General features: G+C 40.0%; 1 protein-coding gene across 1 annotated transcript in view; it reads left to right on the forward strand.

Annotated features, from left to right (window-relative positions):
- Positions 1-15,013, forward strand: part of LOC109964526 (protein diaphanous homolog 3) — a 170,432-nt gene that overhangs the window by 67,033 nt on the left and 88,386 nt on the right. The window contains exons 22-24 of the mRNA XM_020607896.1: positions 2,033-2,272; positions 3,966-4,095; positions 11,351-11,475. Of these exons, the coding sequence (XP_020463552.1) occupies positions 2,033-2,272; positions 3,966-4,095; positions 11,351-11,475 (495 nt within the window). The remainder of the gene's footprint in view (positions 1-2,032; positions 2,273-3,965; positions 4,096-11,350; positions 11,476-15,013) is intronic.

Genomic DNA, 15,013 nt, shown 5'->3' on the forward strand with positions numbered 1-15,013 from the left:
ACACACACACACACACACACATACACACACACACACACACACAGACGACTGCTGGTTATAGCACTAATAACATGTCCATGTACAGTATATTACAAAATGATCTTATTGATGTAATATTTTTGTTGAATGGATGAAAGTCCTCAGACATTATCCTCTTTTATTGTTTGGTGAGTTTAATTCAGTGTATTATGAATAAAGTTTAATTGAACATAATTATGCCAGGTTTCATACAACTACTGTATTACTATTTTTCATGTTTTAGTAATGCAAACTTGTCTTATATTTGCATGATATCTTTCCCTCAGTGCCTTTCTATCCTTTTCTATGAACGCACGCACTCGCGCACATAAGTGGAGCACTTTCATATGAATATCCTAATCCAGAGCTTTTTAAAATTCTCCTTAAGCCTTGAGAAGAAAGTCGGGACACCTGTGGACTGCTGCGCTAATTTATGCACATTAAAGAGCAGCAGTGCTCCCTAATTACATCTGCAACATTTCTTAAAGATGTTTCAAAGGTTTATTGAGAATTATGCATGAAAGGTACATTATAACACTTTTTTGTGTATTTTGTATTTCTGCCTACCAAGTAAGTTACTGACAAAACATACAATAATCTTTAATCTTTTGCCCCATGCATCCACCTGTTTTTAATCACCTGTGAAAGAGAATGTTATCACTGAATGAAAATGCAGTGGCTGAATGCTCAGCTGTTGTGTTCATGGTTCATCAGGGAGACATAGTCTAGAACAAAGAGGAGCCTGCCTACAGTATATAATGTTTCACTGTGGTGCCTGCATGGGCCCAGGGAGGATCAGAAAAGCTCACTAGTCAACTTCATGCAGTCCAGTAGCCTTTATGGCTGTACATCAGTTGTGGTTGTTGACTCACTGACTTCATTATAATTGCTGAAATCTGAGGAATCAGTCTGTTTACCAGCGTGCGTATCCTCTAGGCTCAACTGTAGTTACAGCCCTTATGACAGGCGCTTCACTGAATTAAAGTCTTTCATCTAGGATTTAAATTGTTGACACACAACTGAGACATTTATTGCAAATTGCCAAAATATTTACTCCCATTAATTTGTTTTATACACTATATGGTGCATAACATTTACACTTATTGTCCACGCTCTTGACAGTACCACAAACCACATTTTCCATAACCTCTTCTTTATAGTCCATTTTGTTATGTTAGAATCATTCCCCTCATGTTGCAAATACTGCCGTCAGCAGCTCAGTTTTGCCCACTGCCATCATAGTCTTCATGCAAACAATAGTTGCAAACATTCACCTGAAGAGCAGGGTACGTTTGCTTTCTTTCTTCTTCCACTGATCATGTAAATATCCCATCTCAGTGCATTATGTTTGGGTCTTTTTCACCGTGCTTTCTCTTCATTTGGTCATATTCTTCTCCTGCCCGATTCCTCTCTCTCCTTGTCTCTTATATGAACACACACAGTGCACGCTCACACATTGAAAAAGTCATTTGATAACATTACAGTAGCTATAATTAAACCCTTGATGGAGGACATCAAACAGCACAACCAGCTGTTGTGTGAAACAGACAGTTGCAACCTGCGCCCCTCCCTACCACCTCACACGCATACACAGTCACTGTTGTGGCCAGGCCCTGGGCCCAGTGCAATATTTTCCAATTTTCTCTAATTACGTGAGAGTGGTAATCCAAGGCAGCCTATTGTATATTCCACCCCCTCTGTTGCCTGCCCTATATGGACACTAGCTCCACAATTAACTTACCAGACCTGGGTCCCAAATCAAATCACTGCCAGCATCTATTACTACTGCCTAGCAACACTTTCCAGCATGCCAGTTGCATAAATGTCTTTTAAATTAGATCGGTTGAATGTTGAGTGTGTGCCAAATCTATGATTGTAGTTATTTTAAGTTTGACTGTGTTCTGTGACTTTCTTCTGTCTCTTTGACATAATTTTCCTTGCTCTTGATTCTCTTTTCATATTATTTTCTCATTCGTGCTTCCTTGTTTCATCCATCGCTGTCCTCCTCTCCCAGATGAGCAATGTGAAGCGCCTGCGTCCTCGCCTCAGCCACATCTTGTTCCGGCTGCAGTTTGAGGAGCAGGTAAACAACTTGCGCCCAGGTATCTTGGCTGTAAGTGCTGCCTGTGATGAGGTCAGGAAGAGCCGCTCCTTTGGCCGCCTGCTGGAGCTGGTGCTGCTGCTGGGGAATTACATGAATGCAGGCTCTCGAAACGCCCAGTCATTTGGCTTCGACCTCAGTTCACTCTGCAAGGTGAGGGGTTGAAATGCTGACCTTACCATCAGATGTTCATATGCACTATGTAATCCTTTATCCCTTGAGTTGCAGCGATTAGGTGTTTAAGGAGACGATTACTGCAGTATTCTGATTACATGCATTCCAAAAAACTGCAGTGTGGATTTTGAATAACTGTTGTGTCATAGGTACAAGCCCTAGTCCAGAATGGTCAGTATTGTTTAGACTGAAGACAGATTTGATGCACAGGATTAATTTTGTGTACACACCCATGTACAACATTAACCTCTCTCTCTGTACCTGTTGTACTCTGAGTACATGTGTTTACATGACTGTGCAAGTCTGTTCTTGTCTGGCTACATGTTTCTGGTGGTGTTACCTCAATATATGTACATGCCAGTGTTTTATGTGACCCTGGCGGAGCCCTATCAGCGAATTGATCTAAAAGTGGCTACTGTGATGAGACATTTTGTTTGAAACCATTTCATTTGATTGAACTCTATCAGCTCCACAAGACAGGTTTTTTCCTCTATCTGCTAGAAGCTATCAAAGTGCCCTAAACCAGGGCAGTGCTTTAGTCTCATTCTCCTGCTCAGAATAGATAACTGAGGCTGCGGTCAGTATTCCTTCGTAAGTTCACACACTCTGCAGGATTACTCATGCTTAGTGAGGTGGAGATACGGTGAATACCTATATTGTGGATTTTATATGGTATTAGACAGAACAGTAAGTTTTCCTGTGTGATAGTGACAGGGAACAGAGTGTGATCCTGCAATAAGAGACTTCTCCAGTGGTTACATTACAGCAGTTGGCACACTGACTGCAGTTTCCACAGTAACAACACTGCAGCCATTCATCACTGCCACCTCTCTGCCCTGTTATACTTGGATGCTTATTTTCATATACAGTAAACACCAGTATATACAGTACATGATGGATTAGTTGCATTAGCATGACAGTAATCAGTTAATAAATGTCTATGAGGGAATATATTTTGTGTTGACCATATTTGTAATGTTCCTGGTCCAGTGTATCTGTTTCCTTATTTTTGCGCATGTATGGCAGGGGACCAAGGTGTGAGTCGATGTCAGAGGCAGGATATGCAGAGGAAGACATCACCTTCGTGACTGCTTCCGAATTTGACAACTTAATTCCATGGCACACTCCACAGCACAGGAAAATTGCACCCAGCCCAACTGGAAAAAAGCAAAATGTTTACATTGTCAGCTATGATTACCATCCATCTAAATTCTGAGAGGGACCTTTTGTGAGCGAGCACTTGAAGCTTTTGAAAAAACAGGAAAACAGAAATGAAAAGAGAGATGAGAATGTTTGATTAGAGGATATAACACAAACATGATTAAACCCAGCGGGGCTGAGAACACTGCTGTCTACCAATAGATCACCTAGAGAGATACACAGCAACACACTCCACAGGAGGGATGTTTGGTGAGGATACTGAGAGACATTTTAGAATTAGACTGTAAAAGAGCAATGATGAAAATTTATCAGAGAAATTGTAAAATTGTTGTGTGCTGGGGAGAGAGAGTTATAAAGCACAGGAGAGGCCATCAAATTGTGGATGTGCTTCTGGCGCATGTGTACAAGTCACAGAATCATCTGTGACATAGTCAGCCTCCACTTTATACAGCTATAGAAACTAAATATGTTGTTAATTTTCTACTGTTGTCGTGTGTGTGTTTTACAACAGCTAAAGGACACGAAGTCAGCAGACCAAAAGACCACATTACTTCACTTCCTGGCACAAGTGTGTGAGGAGGAATTTCCAGATGTGATCAAGTTCATTGATGATTTGGAACATGTGGACCGAGCTAGCAGAGGTAATATACATTGTTGCCTAGCTGCACAAACCTCCACACACATGCACATAAAGTTCTAGCATCCTAACACTTTTGGTCTGTTCCCTAGACCTTAAAACATATGGATTTAATAAGGAAAACAAAAGTCATTGCCATTTAGCTGTACTTCACATCACTGACTCTTTTTAAGTGTGAGTGACTCTTTTTAAGCATGCAGGGATCACTGTCGACAATGTTACTTGATAATTGTAACACTACTTTTACCTCCTGCTTTCTCTGAGGCAATATCACAGTGTGACTGTGCTGTTATTTTGGTTTGCTGGTGGTGTCAGCTTAAGTAGTTTAGATCTCTCAGTGCCCAGGGAGCTTCATCCACTCCCTATCAAATCACCAGCCAGCACTGGCGATGTTTACCAGCACCACTTTGCTTTTTTTTTTTGTTTTACTCTTTGTTCTGCAGCTTTGTGTCATGAAGTCTGTTGGGAACTCAGAAAAGCCAGTCCATTTAGCTTTGAGTTAAACAAGAAAACCTTTTATGTTATCTTCTGTCCAACATATTGTTTGACAAACGAAGGGAATGCTGTTAAAACTGAAAATAGAATAATATTTTGGAACATTTGAAAGAACACTTTGGCCCTTTACTAGATGTTGAGATCAAGTTTTATGGCCTGACATAAACAGTAGTGGGGGTTTTGACAATATCAGTGGTAGATGGCTGGAAAGGTGAGTCTAATGAACATATAATGAGCTGCGAGGGTTCTCCAGCCATATAAACTACTGACATCATTAACTTTTTAACACATTTTAACATTTTGCCTTTTCTCATTACTCAGTTTAAAAGCATTGAGATCAAGTGAGACCAAATAATTTACCTGATCTCCTGCAAAGTAATCTTAGGGGAGAGACTGGTCCTAAGATCAAAAAACAAAAAGATTTAGTCACTACCAGAGATTATACTTTTGTATTACACAAATAATAAACACTCAACAGTAGATGTCATTTTTCATACAGTTTTTGCTTGTTTCCTATGTATGTGAGCAGTAATTAAAGGATGAAGTTTGAGGAGCTTAATGCCTAAACACAATGGCATACCTACACCTTATTCTTACTAGGGCTTCCCCTAATAGTCCAGTGTCGAGTCTTTAGTAGAGAGACCTGTCAGTCGACTTAGAATTTTCTAGTTGAGGCATTGTTTTTACTTTGTTATATTTTATTTTTTATCAGCCAGTGTGCATTACAATAGAAGGTAACCCCAGCCCGGTAGTTCGTTGTCTTCTCATTTTGGTGTGCCAAGCAGCAATTTGCTCAATACTTTCCCCTGCGGTTGGGGGAGGCGTGAATACACAATTTATTGGTGACACTGTCCGACGCATGGATGTATATTAAGGTCGACTCTATTTAGCAAATTGCAGAACAAGGAGAAGAGGACAACAAAACCCACTAGTACAAGCAGTGTTTGAAAACACTTTATTAGAAGTCAAATCAAATCACATTTTATTTGTATAGTGCCAAATCACAACAAAAGTCATCTCAGGGCACTTTTCAAAGTAAGGTTTAGACCTTACTATTGTTATTATTATAGAGGAGAAACCCAACAAATCCCCCTTGAGCAAGCACTTGGCGACAGTGGGGAGGGAAAACTCCCTTTAACAGAAGAAACCTCCGACAGACCCCGGCTCTTGGTGGGCGGCCTTCTGCCTCGACCGGTTGGGGTGAGTGGATAGAGGAGAGAGAAAAGAAGAAAAGCAACAAGACACAACAATCAAACACTGATCAGGTCGATGTGGCTGGTGACTGCTCGTCAGAGACGTAGAGCTCCAGGGCCAGGGCAACCTGCAGAAAGGTACAGGGAGAGAGAGAGGACACACTACGGAAGAGGGGAGACACAAAGTTAGTAATGTGTAATGGTGGCATATAGAAGCATAGGGAGAGGAGAGGAGAGGGGTGAGGTGGGAAGGGGGGGGGGGGGAGGGGAGAGAAACTCAGAGCATCATGGGGCCCCCCAGCAGCCTAGGCCTATAGCAGCATAACTAAGGGAAGGCTCGGGGTCACACAGGTTTTCAAACATCGTGGTTTACTTTTACAAGATAAGAGACTGTAGAGACGATGTAGCTGGTTTTACATAATGTTGTGTGAGTCTGGGTTGTTTACCCATCTCCATTAAAATGCAATGCACAGCTATTTACCGACTGTTTCTGTGACATGTATCTATCCAAACAAGACTAGGAAGCTAACAAAAATGCATGGGGAAAACATTTCATTGAGGAACTATAAATAAGCGGAATCATCCGCAGTGCGAGCTGGCACACATCAAACGCAGTCACGACATGTGCTGTTGTTAACTGATAGGAGAAGCTTAAACTTGTTTGTAATCTAGGCTATAACCATATCTCAGAAGAAAAAGTAGACAATAATATCATTGTTTCAACAGAAATACAAGTGTGCTGCCTGCCTCATTAATCTGACAAACCCATATGGCAGCCCAAAATTATATGTCATCATTTTAAATAGGTCGTAATTTAAATCTCGCATCATATGCAGCCATCTTTTATTGATTTTCAAATGCTCAGAATTTATGTTCCTCTCATTCTTTTGTATTTAAATACTGATGTTAGTGTGATCTAAATCATGCCTGAAATTCATCAGAATCAGAATCCGCTGATTGTTGGCCAGGTGTGTTGGACACACGGGGAATTTGACTCTGGTACATCGGCTCTTGATGTTTATGTACATATCCCCATGCAAGGGGCAAGGAAACTGTAAACCAGCATAAGGCTGTGAAATATAAGCAGTATTTCATTTTCTGAAAGTCTAGGCTATATAATTATATATTAAAGAAAAAGAAAGAATAGTCAAATAGTCACACTGAAGAGCTGACTGACACTTGATGGACAAAATCCTTACAGCCCTAATTCTTACATAGATAGAAGTGTAGCATTCTTCTTTTTCATTCCTCTGTTTGACTTTGAGCTTTACTCTTACCTTTATGCTTTTCTAACTCTCTGGGGATTATTCTGGGATTAGATGCTTGTTGATTTTTTAAACAGGCATCGTATTTTATGAGTTTAGTGTTTGATCTATGCTACAGTCTGCTCATCTGCACTGCTGTTTGATACTAACATTAATCTTCTGCTGTAGCACATCTAAATGAGTTACAGGTTTATTTTTCAGGAGAATACTTCAGGTCATGTCTACTGCTCAGGTGGAGAACAACAGAGTGTTTAAATTTAATTTAGGTCTCTGCATTGTTTTAATGCAGACTGACTGTTTTCTTTGTAATTGGGCACATAGGCTAGCACACAATGCTCTATACACACACACACATGCTGACACAGTACTTTGTGTTTGGCCTATGTGTCTTCAGTATGGAAAAGGTCACAGGCAACAGACTGCGTGGTCAGAGGAGACTGAATCATGTTCTTTATTCATATTGCCATATGCATCTCTCAGAGCAAAGTAGTGAGCAGCAGTCTATAGAGTGTGTGGGACACAGTCACAGCTTGTTTCTTGTCACTCCAGTGAAGATTTTACTCACTGCTTTCTTCCCACCAGGAAGAAGTAAAGGAGAGTGAGGATGAGAAAACATAGTAGGGATGAAATGGGCAACTTTATTGTTTGGACTCTTCCGCCTAAGAACCCCTCTAGGTTTTGTTGTTGCTTTGATAATCTTCGGATAACAATGCTCCTTTTGAGTTTTTCATTTCGTCCAACTGTGCTGTGTGCCCACAGCCCTTGGCCAAGACTCATAAGTACAAGTGTGAGATCAATGGGAAGCACAATCCTTCAATCTCTCTCCAGGCTTTGTCCACCTCCTTACTTGATGGACCTCAAGCTGAGTATATATTTGCATCTCTATAGATGTAGTGCTCTCTCTATGTCACAGTGTCTGTCTCTGTTTTTGCACCATTATGAGATGTATGAGTGCCTCATCTCTCTGTGGCTAGTATTCAGACACACAAATCCCATTTTGTCTTTGTAAACCATGCTCTTTAGTGGCTTCCTTTTCATCACGTCTGACAGCCATTCGGGAGGCCTGAAGACGCATTAACAGGCTGCATTACATTCATAGACACTAACCACAGAGCATACTTGAGCATGAAAACAAGGTTGGATAAAGGTAACTAATGATTTGCACTTCTGTTGCAAAAGCTGCTGTCTTTTGGCTGTGTGTAATACAGGCTTGGTTTCCCCCTTTGCCAGTCCCACCTTTCATGGAAGCCAAACTGCAGCCTAGTTCAGGGTTTCTTTGTGTCTGTCTCATTTCTGCTCCCTTCTCTTCTTTTCAGTAATTAATTATTACAATAAGTATTTCTCCTGACATAGAGACGTAGTCTCTGCCTTTTTCTACATGTGTATCTATTAATCTGTCTGCTTTTGTCACTCTGTTTTAGGTCTGTCATTCTTGTTCTCTATACCTTTTCTCTCTTTCTTATTGCTCTTGTCCTCCATCACAAAGAGCCATACACAATAGACAGCAGGCACTTAGGGTATTTAGTTGCTTGGTTTTGATGTTGAAATCAAGACAAACATGGACACCTGCTTACATTTTATTTTGTAGAAAAGCTGTTTTGGTTCAGGCTCGTGTCCCCGACGAGTCATTGAGAGGTACTGTGAAGATCCAGTTATATTTATGGTTCTCCAAAATGCAGCTCAAGCTTTGTTTTGTAGTTGTGCCACATGCAGTCTGACTGATGAGCCTCATGCTGACTTATATAGAGTGAGCGGTCTACACTGCAAATTGCAATTCAGTGACCTTCATGCTCTTTTTATATGTAGTAGATTCTCAGCACACTGTGTGCACTAGCACTTTTTGCATTGCAGTTTTGCTGTTCCCCAGCCTCTGGCACATCAGTCTGGTCACACACACATTTGTGTTTTTTCAGTCTTTTAATTTCTGTACATCAAACAATGATGTTTAGTGGAGCTCTGTGTGTAGTGGCGCTGTTTGTAAGTATGCATGCTTGTGTGCTCTGCTCACTCTCATTTATATCACAGCAGGTTGGTAGAGTAATAAAAGGATGTCAATGGGGGATTTGACCTCTACAAATATTCCAGTTATTATTCTTCTAAAACATCTTACATCTGTCTGCAACCCCTCTGGACCACAGAGGCATTCAGGTCCTGCTGCTCATAAAAACCACTCACGCTTTAACATAAAGAAAAAAAGAAAGCATGAGCAGAGTGGCCAGAAAGAACAAGGAAGACATGAAACACCCTTTTATATTTTATCTCCTGCTCTGCTTGACACCATACCACAGAACAATTATTTCACAATTCTTCAGTTGTATGTGACAGATGTGTGTATACAGAGCTTCAGGATCATCTGATTTGAAACATGTTTCTGTGTGTTTAACAAAACATTCCAGCTGCTATATTCACACTCCTGATCAGTCCCAGGCAGGATTTATGCCTGAAGCATATGTCTCAGTTTTTGTCACCTGCATGTCTCCTGCCATTCATATTCCCTTTCATGTGAGGGAGCCTCATCATAAAAGTTTGTAGTTTGGATGGTGAAGCTAAGGAAAGAAGAAATCCCAGCCTGTTTTGCTCTCTGTCTTGCCCTCCTGTGCTCTTTCCTCAGTCAGTGCGTCATCACTGGGCTTTAATTATTTCTATTAACAGCCTGCCTGTCTGTTTTCCGTCCACCTCTGCATGCTGCCCACACCTCATTCAACTGATTTTGGTTGCTTGGTTATGCAGGAGGCTTTTGGGGGGGAAAAAAACACAGACAAAGATTGAAATGAAAATAATACAGCCAGGAGGTGAAATGTCAGTTTCTGATTGTTTACTAAAATGTCTTTTGGACAGTTTTATCTGTCTTGCATATCATATCGGGTGTGGAAATTATTGATTATTTGGTCAAAGATTTATAGCTATTTTATGAGTGTCGACAGTATCCAAAATAATCCTGGATACAGGTCATTAGCTTTTAAGCTCAGAAGCCAAAGAGCATAGAGACCAGAAACTGCACAAAAAAGGGAGCCATTTTATTGCTGCGTTGTTTAAACACATGCTCATGATGTGTCTCTTACCAGTTGTTTTAATTGTTCCTGAAACAGAAAAAATTCATTACAGCTCTTCTGCAGGGGAATGTTCAACAGGCCTTTGCTTTTTATTGTTTAATGCATAGATTAGCTGGGTGATTTCTTACCTAAATATAAAACAGCCAGTGAGTGAAGTATATTGTAGTTGTCCTGTGACTGCTGCTCTGATTGAGATATCCATTGTCATAATATACTTTGTGGTAGGATTTGTAAAGGATCTGTGTGCTGTGGCATTTTCAATATAGACAGTAATGTAGATCAGAGAAAAAGAGAATGTAGATACTCTGAATAATTGCTAGGAGTTAAAATATAATGTTGAAGACAAAGACAACATGCAGTGAGTAGACAGAACAGATATGATAATCGTTTGTCAGGTACAGATGCAGCAGTCACATTTTATTTTTATGTCTTTGTGACTGCAGCATGTTCAGCCACTTGACATTTTCTCTTAGCTAGCTGAATGTATGAACCTGCATTTTGCTCACTGTTACCTGTACAGAAAAGATCATCTTCAACACTTTTAGAAACATAACATTTAAGGAGAAATTGTACAACTTCAGACACTGCAGACTTTCAGAATATTTGATGTTAAGATGACTGATTCAACAAACGCGTGCGCTCAAGACAGTTATCTTCCCGTTAGTAAACGAGGCCATAAATTCAGTGAGAAGTTTAGCTACAGTATATTAAAATTCTCCCTCTTTTATTTTCCTAAAGCATGTATTAGGATCAAGGGAAATTTGAAACTACTTAAAAATAAGCAGCTTATGCCTTTTTGTCAGGCAGGTCTAATCGGGGTAATTTAAGCCATATGATATATTCAGTGACTAACATAAAGTGGCAGCCATGACCAACTTAACAGAAAGTTAGATTCAGGGTTCCTCTGTTTCTTCCACCTGCATGATACATGCACCTGTTGAATAGAATAAGGACAAAGGATGAAGGGCTTCAAAAGATTTCTACTGAACATCTTCATACTTCATCACTGTGTATTTCTGTGGTGTTTCTGGTACACCATGAACCTGTAATCAGCATACTCTGAAACTGAGCTAGCTTCTCTGTTGTTTCACCTTTAACTTCATTTAATTTATTTATTTCTATGTTGTTTTTCAGAGCTTCAAAATAAAAATGCAGTGGATTGTACCTGTAATTGAGTTGTCCTTTCTGTCTCTTTCTTCACATTTCCCTGGCATGTGGCTGTGCTTTTACAAATGTGTGTGGATGTGTGTCAGTGTCTGCAGAGAATCTGGAAAAGAGCCTCAGGCAGATGGAGCAGCAGCTGCTGCAGCTGGAGAGAGACCTGGAGACTTTCTCCTCCCCTGATGACCCCAGCGACATGTTCTTCACTAAAATGGCTATATCCTTTACACACGCATGTGATCACTCACTAGTCTGGGCTATTTTTTTAGAGACTTTACTGTAATGAATCAAACAGAACAAATGTTAAATGAATATTGTTGGAACTGGAATTTAGGCTTGCATGTGACACTGGGTGCTACATAGGCTGGCAATTCATATCTTAACACATAACTGAACTTGTGGTCTAAAGAGAAGGAACTTTCACGCCTTTGATTAAATATATTTCCTCTGTTTTACGTAATTAATAATCATGTGTTTTTCATTAGTCCTTATCACTTTCACTTTGGACATTTTGAATTCAAAGCTTGTCTACAAAAGTGACTATCACTCTCCTTCTAAACTGAAATGTTTCACCTTTTTGTTTACATAAAACTATCCATAGCATACTCTGAACTGCTCAAGAAAATATATCTTTACTGTTATGGGGTGGCTTTTTGGTGGTTCAATCCCATGCTTCTCCTGTCCACATGTCAAAGTGTTCTCTCATTGGCCATGGCTATAGGTTTATGAGTATGTGTAAATGATTTTATGATAGCTTTGGCGATATCGGGTGCAGAATGGGGTGAATGGCTAAAATTATTCAAAGCATTCTGAGTGCACTTAAGTGTGTAACAAAAGTGCTTTAGAACTACAATCCCACTCACTTTTTCCATAGTCATGTTTGGATATCTTCCATTGTTGACGACTTTCCATATTTGTTTGGCAGGAGTGAGGATAAGGATAAGGTTAATCACCTTTATTGGCCAAGTATGTTGCACACAAGGAATTTGTTTGCGGTACAGAACCGATGGCAGCTATTTTCGGCGCCACCTCAACCAATGGCTCTAACCATCAGGGGCAAGGGGGTGGGGGTGGGTTCATTGTCTTGCCCAAGGACACTTCCACATGTGGACTGCCGGCACCAAGATTCAAACCTTCAACCTCCTGGTTGGGAGACGACTGCTTAGAAGTACTCTGAGGTAATACTTTGATAATTAGATAATGTTGACAGCTATGTCTCGGGCCAGGTGTGTGTGTTCAATAATACCTAGCTTTCTTCATGTAGTTTTCATCAGTAGCCTTGGGGCTGGGGCATTGAGGGCTTGTGCTGTAGTAGTTCACAGAGAACTTGAGTGCAACACAAACGTTCACTGAGAATGGATGTGACAGCTCTGTCTGTCACTGCTTTGCACAAAATATATTATCTCAGCAATACTGATTTAAAACAGCAAAGCTCAAATTTGATAATATAAACTGTGCTCACTGTAGGCCTCTAATAGAAATGTAGATGGAGTTATAGAAGTTCAACACCGAGTAATTGTTAGGTGTCTAATATTTGGCCATATAAACCTGAGGTCAGCTATAAGCTCACTCATACACATACTCATCAGAGCTTAACTGTGCCTCCAAAAAGGTATTTGTTTAAAGTTTTGTTTCATGATCTACACAGAGATAGTTCACCCCAAGGCCATTATTATTTGAACCTCACACTCTAACTACTACTTTTGTCACCTATTTTTATTATATTTATATTTTGCATTAGTGATTACTCTGAGTCCAGTTTTATTCATATATAGTCATCCTCATCCTTTTTATGTCAACTAAATCTCTGAACACTGTAGTCTTGGTAAAAAGAAACCCCGGACATCATTGTGTAGCGTTTCCACTAAATGTCCATTAAACATTTGATATGTCTTTTTTAATGTAAAAGAAGAAAGGGAAATAAGCCATATAACGACAGGTTACCTGATTAAGAATGCAGCTTTGTGGCGAGGGTGTCTCATCTGAGATCATTTTAAGTAGTATATCCTGGCATGAAAAAGGATAAAAGTATAAAGTCTGAAAAGACCTCAGGGTCTCATTCTCAGAAGAGAGCTGATAAAACTTATAAAACTTGGTGGCCACAGCAGGCCACCTGCTGGGGATATATGGTGGCCACATATTAACTTCTTGTGGCCATGGTTACTGTCAAACCCTGCTTGTACAACAACTGTGCAATAAATCCTACTCTTATATTTCTCAGGAATGTGTGTCGTTGTCAATAACGTTGTGCATGCTTTAGAATGGAGAGCATGTTTAACACTCAGTTTAGCCAAGTTAGCTGGCTGGACGTTATCTAAAAACCCATTTGCAAGCAATGTAGCAATGTCCTGTTGTTGGAAATGCCAATACATAATCTTAGACTACTGCTTTTAGCAGTTAGCTTACTATGTCTTTAAGTAACAGTTTTAAACATGCTGGTGTTAACCTTACTCTATGGTTCACTTTGAGGTTTCTCTTCAGGTTTGTGGTATTCTTCCAAGTGATTTTACAGCCATCTCTTCAAATAATGGAACATGTTCATCTTTTTTGGCAGCGTTATTTTTGAAGTGGGTCCAAATGTCAACCTGTTTTGTCAAAACTTAGCTAGGTCCACAGTAACAGTATTCACAGTGCTTTCATTGGTGCAGTGCTGGTGTGCAAAGTCACCAGGAAGAGTTTTACTGTAGTTTGTGTAATTATGTCAATGAAAATATAGAATGATTTTGTTAGGTTCTTTTTCTTTTTAACTTTGTTTAGTCATCTCTTTTTACTCTATAAAAATGTAGAGATTTAGTCAGTTTTTTCATTATGCCATTGTTTTCTTGTCTTTGTCATGTGATAAAGGGCTATTGAGAAAAATATTTTGTCAGAATTTTCTTCAAATAGAAAATTAACACTAGTGATATTGAATTATAACACTGCCATCATGAGAAGCCTGGAGTGTCACATTGGTGATGTTAAAAAATCCATTTTCACTTCCTGCACTGTGCGTTTTTGGTCTAGTGCTGCACTTCTAAATGTGAGCTAAACTTGTAAAGGTGGCAGATTAGACCAGGGCAGAAACTGGAGGAGAAGAATGGGAGGAGGAAATGTGATGGGGATGGGTGGGTGAGGTGTAAAGGTCTATAAGCAAGCAAGCATGAACAGGAATTCTTGAGAATGAGCTGCAGTGAACCACTGCTTTCTCTGGGATAGGTAAGAAGTAAGGAGAAGGGGAACATGAGGAGGAGAGAGATTTTGCACCCTATGGTACTTATCAACCATGACTCTTGGCTCCGTCTTCTCTTGTCCCCCTTTTCTCCCCCCCTTTTTTTTTTTTTTTTTTTTTTTTGCTTCCCATCACCTACTCCAGCTTTTCTCATGTCTTGTTTTCCCCAGCTTCTGGTTTAGAAATATATTACTGACAAGGCAGTCTGGGAGCACTGCCTATTGAAAAGCATTTACCCAGCTGTGAATAGATGCTCCCATCCCCTGCCAGATCCAACTGAGGCCAGACCTCAAATGGGTCCATCAATTGAGCTATAATGAAGGGGCACAATAGAAGCCAGAGAGGCTGCCCACATACATACTTGTGAACAACACACATGTAGATGCTATTGCTTCTTGTATGCCATTTGACAAGGATGTTGGGTCATTAGCAGGACTGCTGGTTAGGGACATATCTTTTTCTTTTTTGTACCTTTTTCCCATTTACTTTCATCTATAGAAAATTATTTTAGAAGAAGCATATTGGTTTTCAATCCATATTTATTTTC

Source organism: Monopterus albus, unplaced genomic scaffold, assembly GCF_001952655.1.
Source record: "Monopterus albus unplaced genomic scaffold, M_albus_1.0 scaffold4.1, whole genome shotgun sequence".
NCBI classification, from domain to species: Eukaryota; Metazoa; Chordata; class Actinopteri; order Synbranchiformes; family Synbranchidae; genus Monopterus; species Monopterus albus.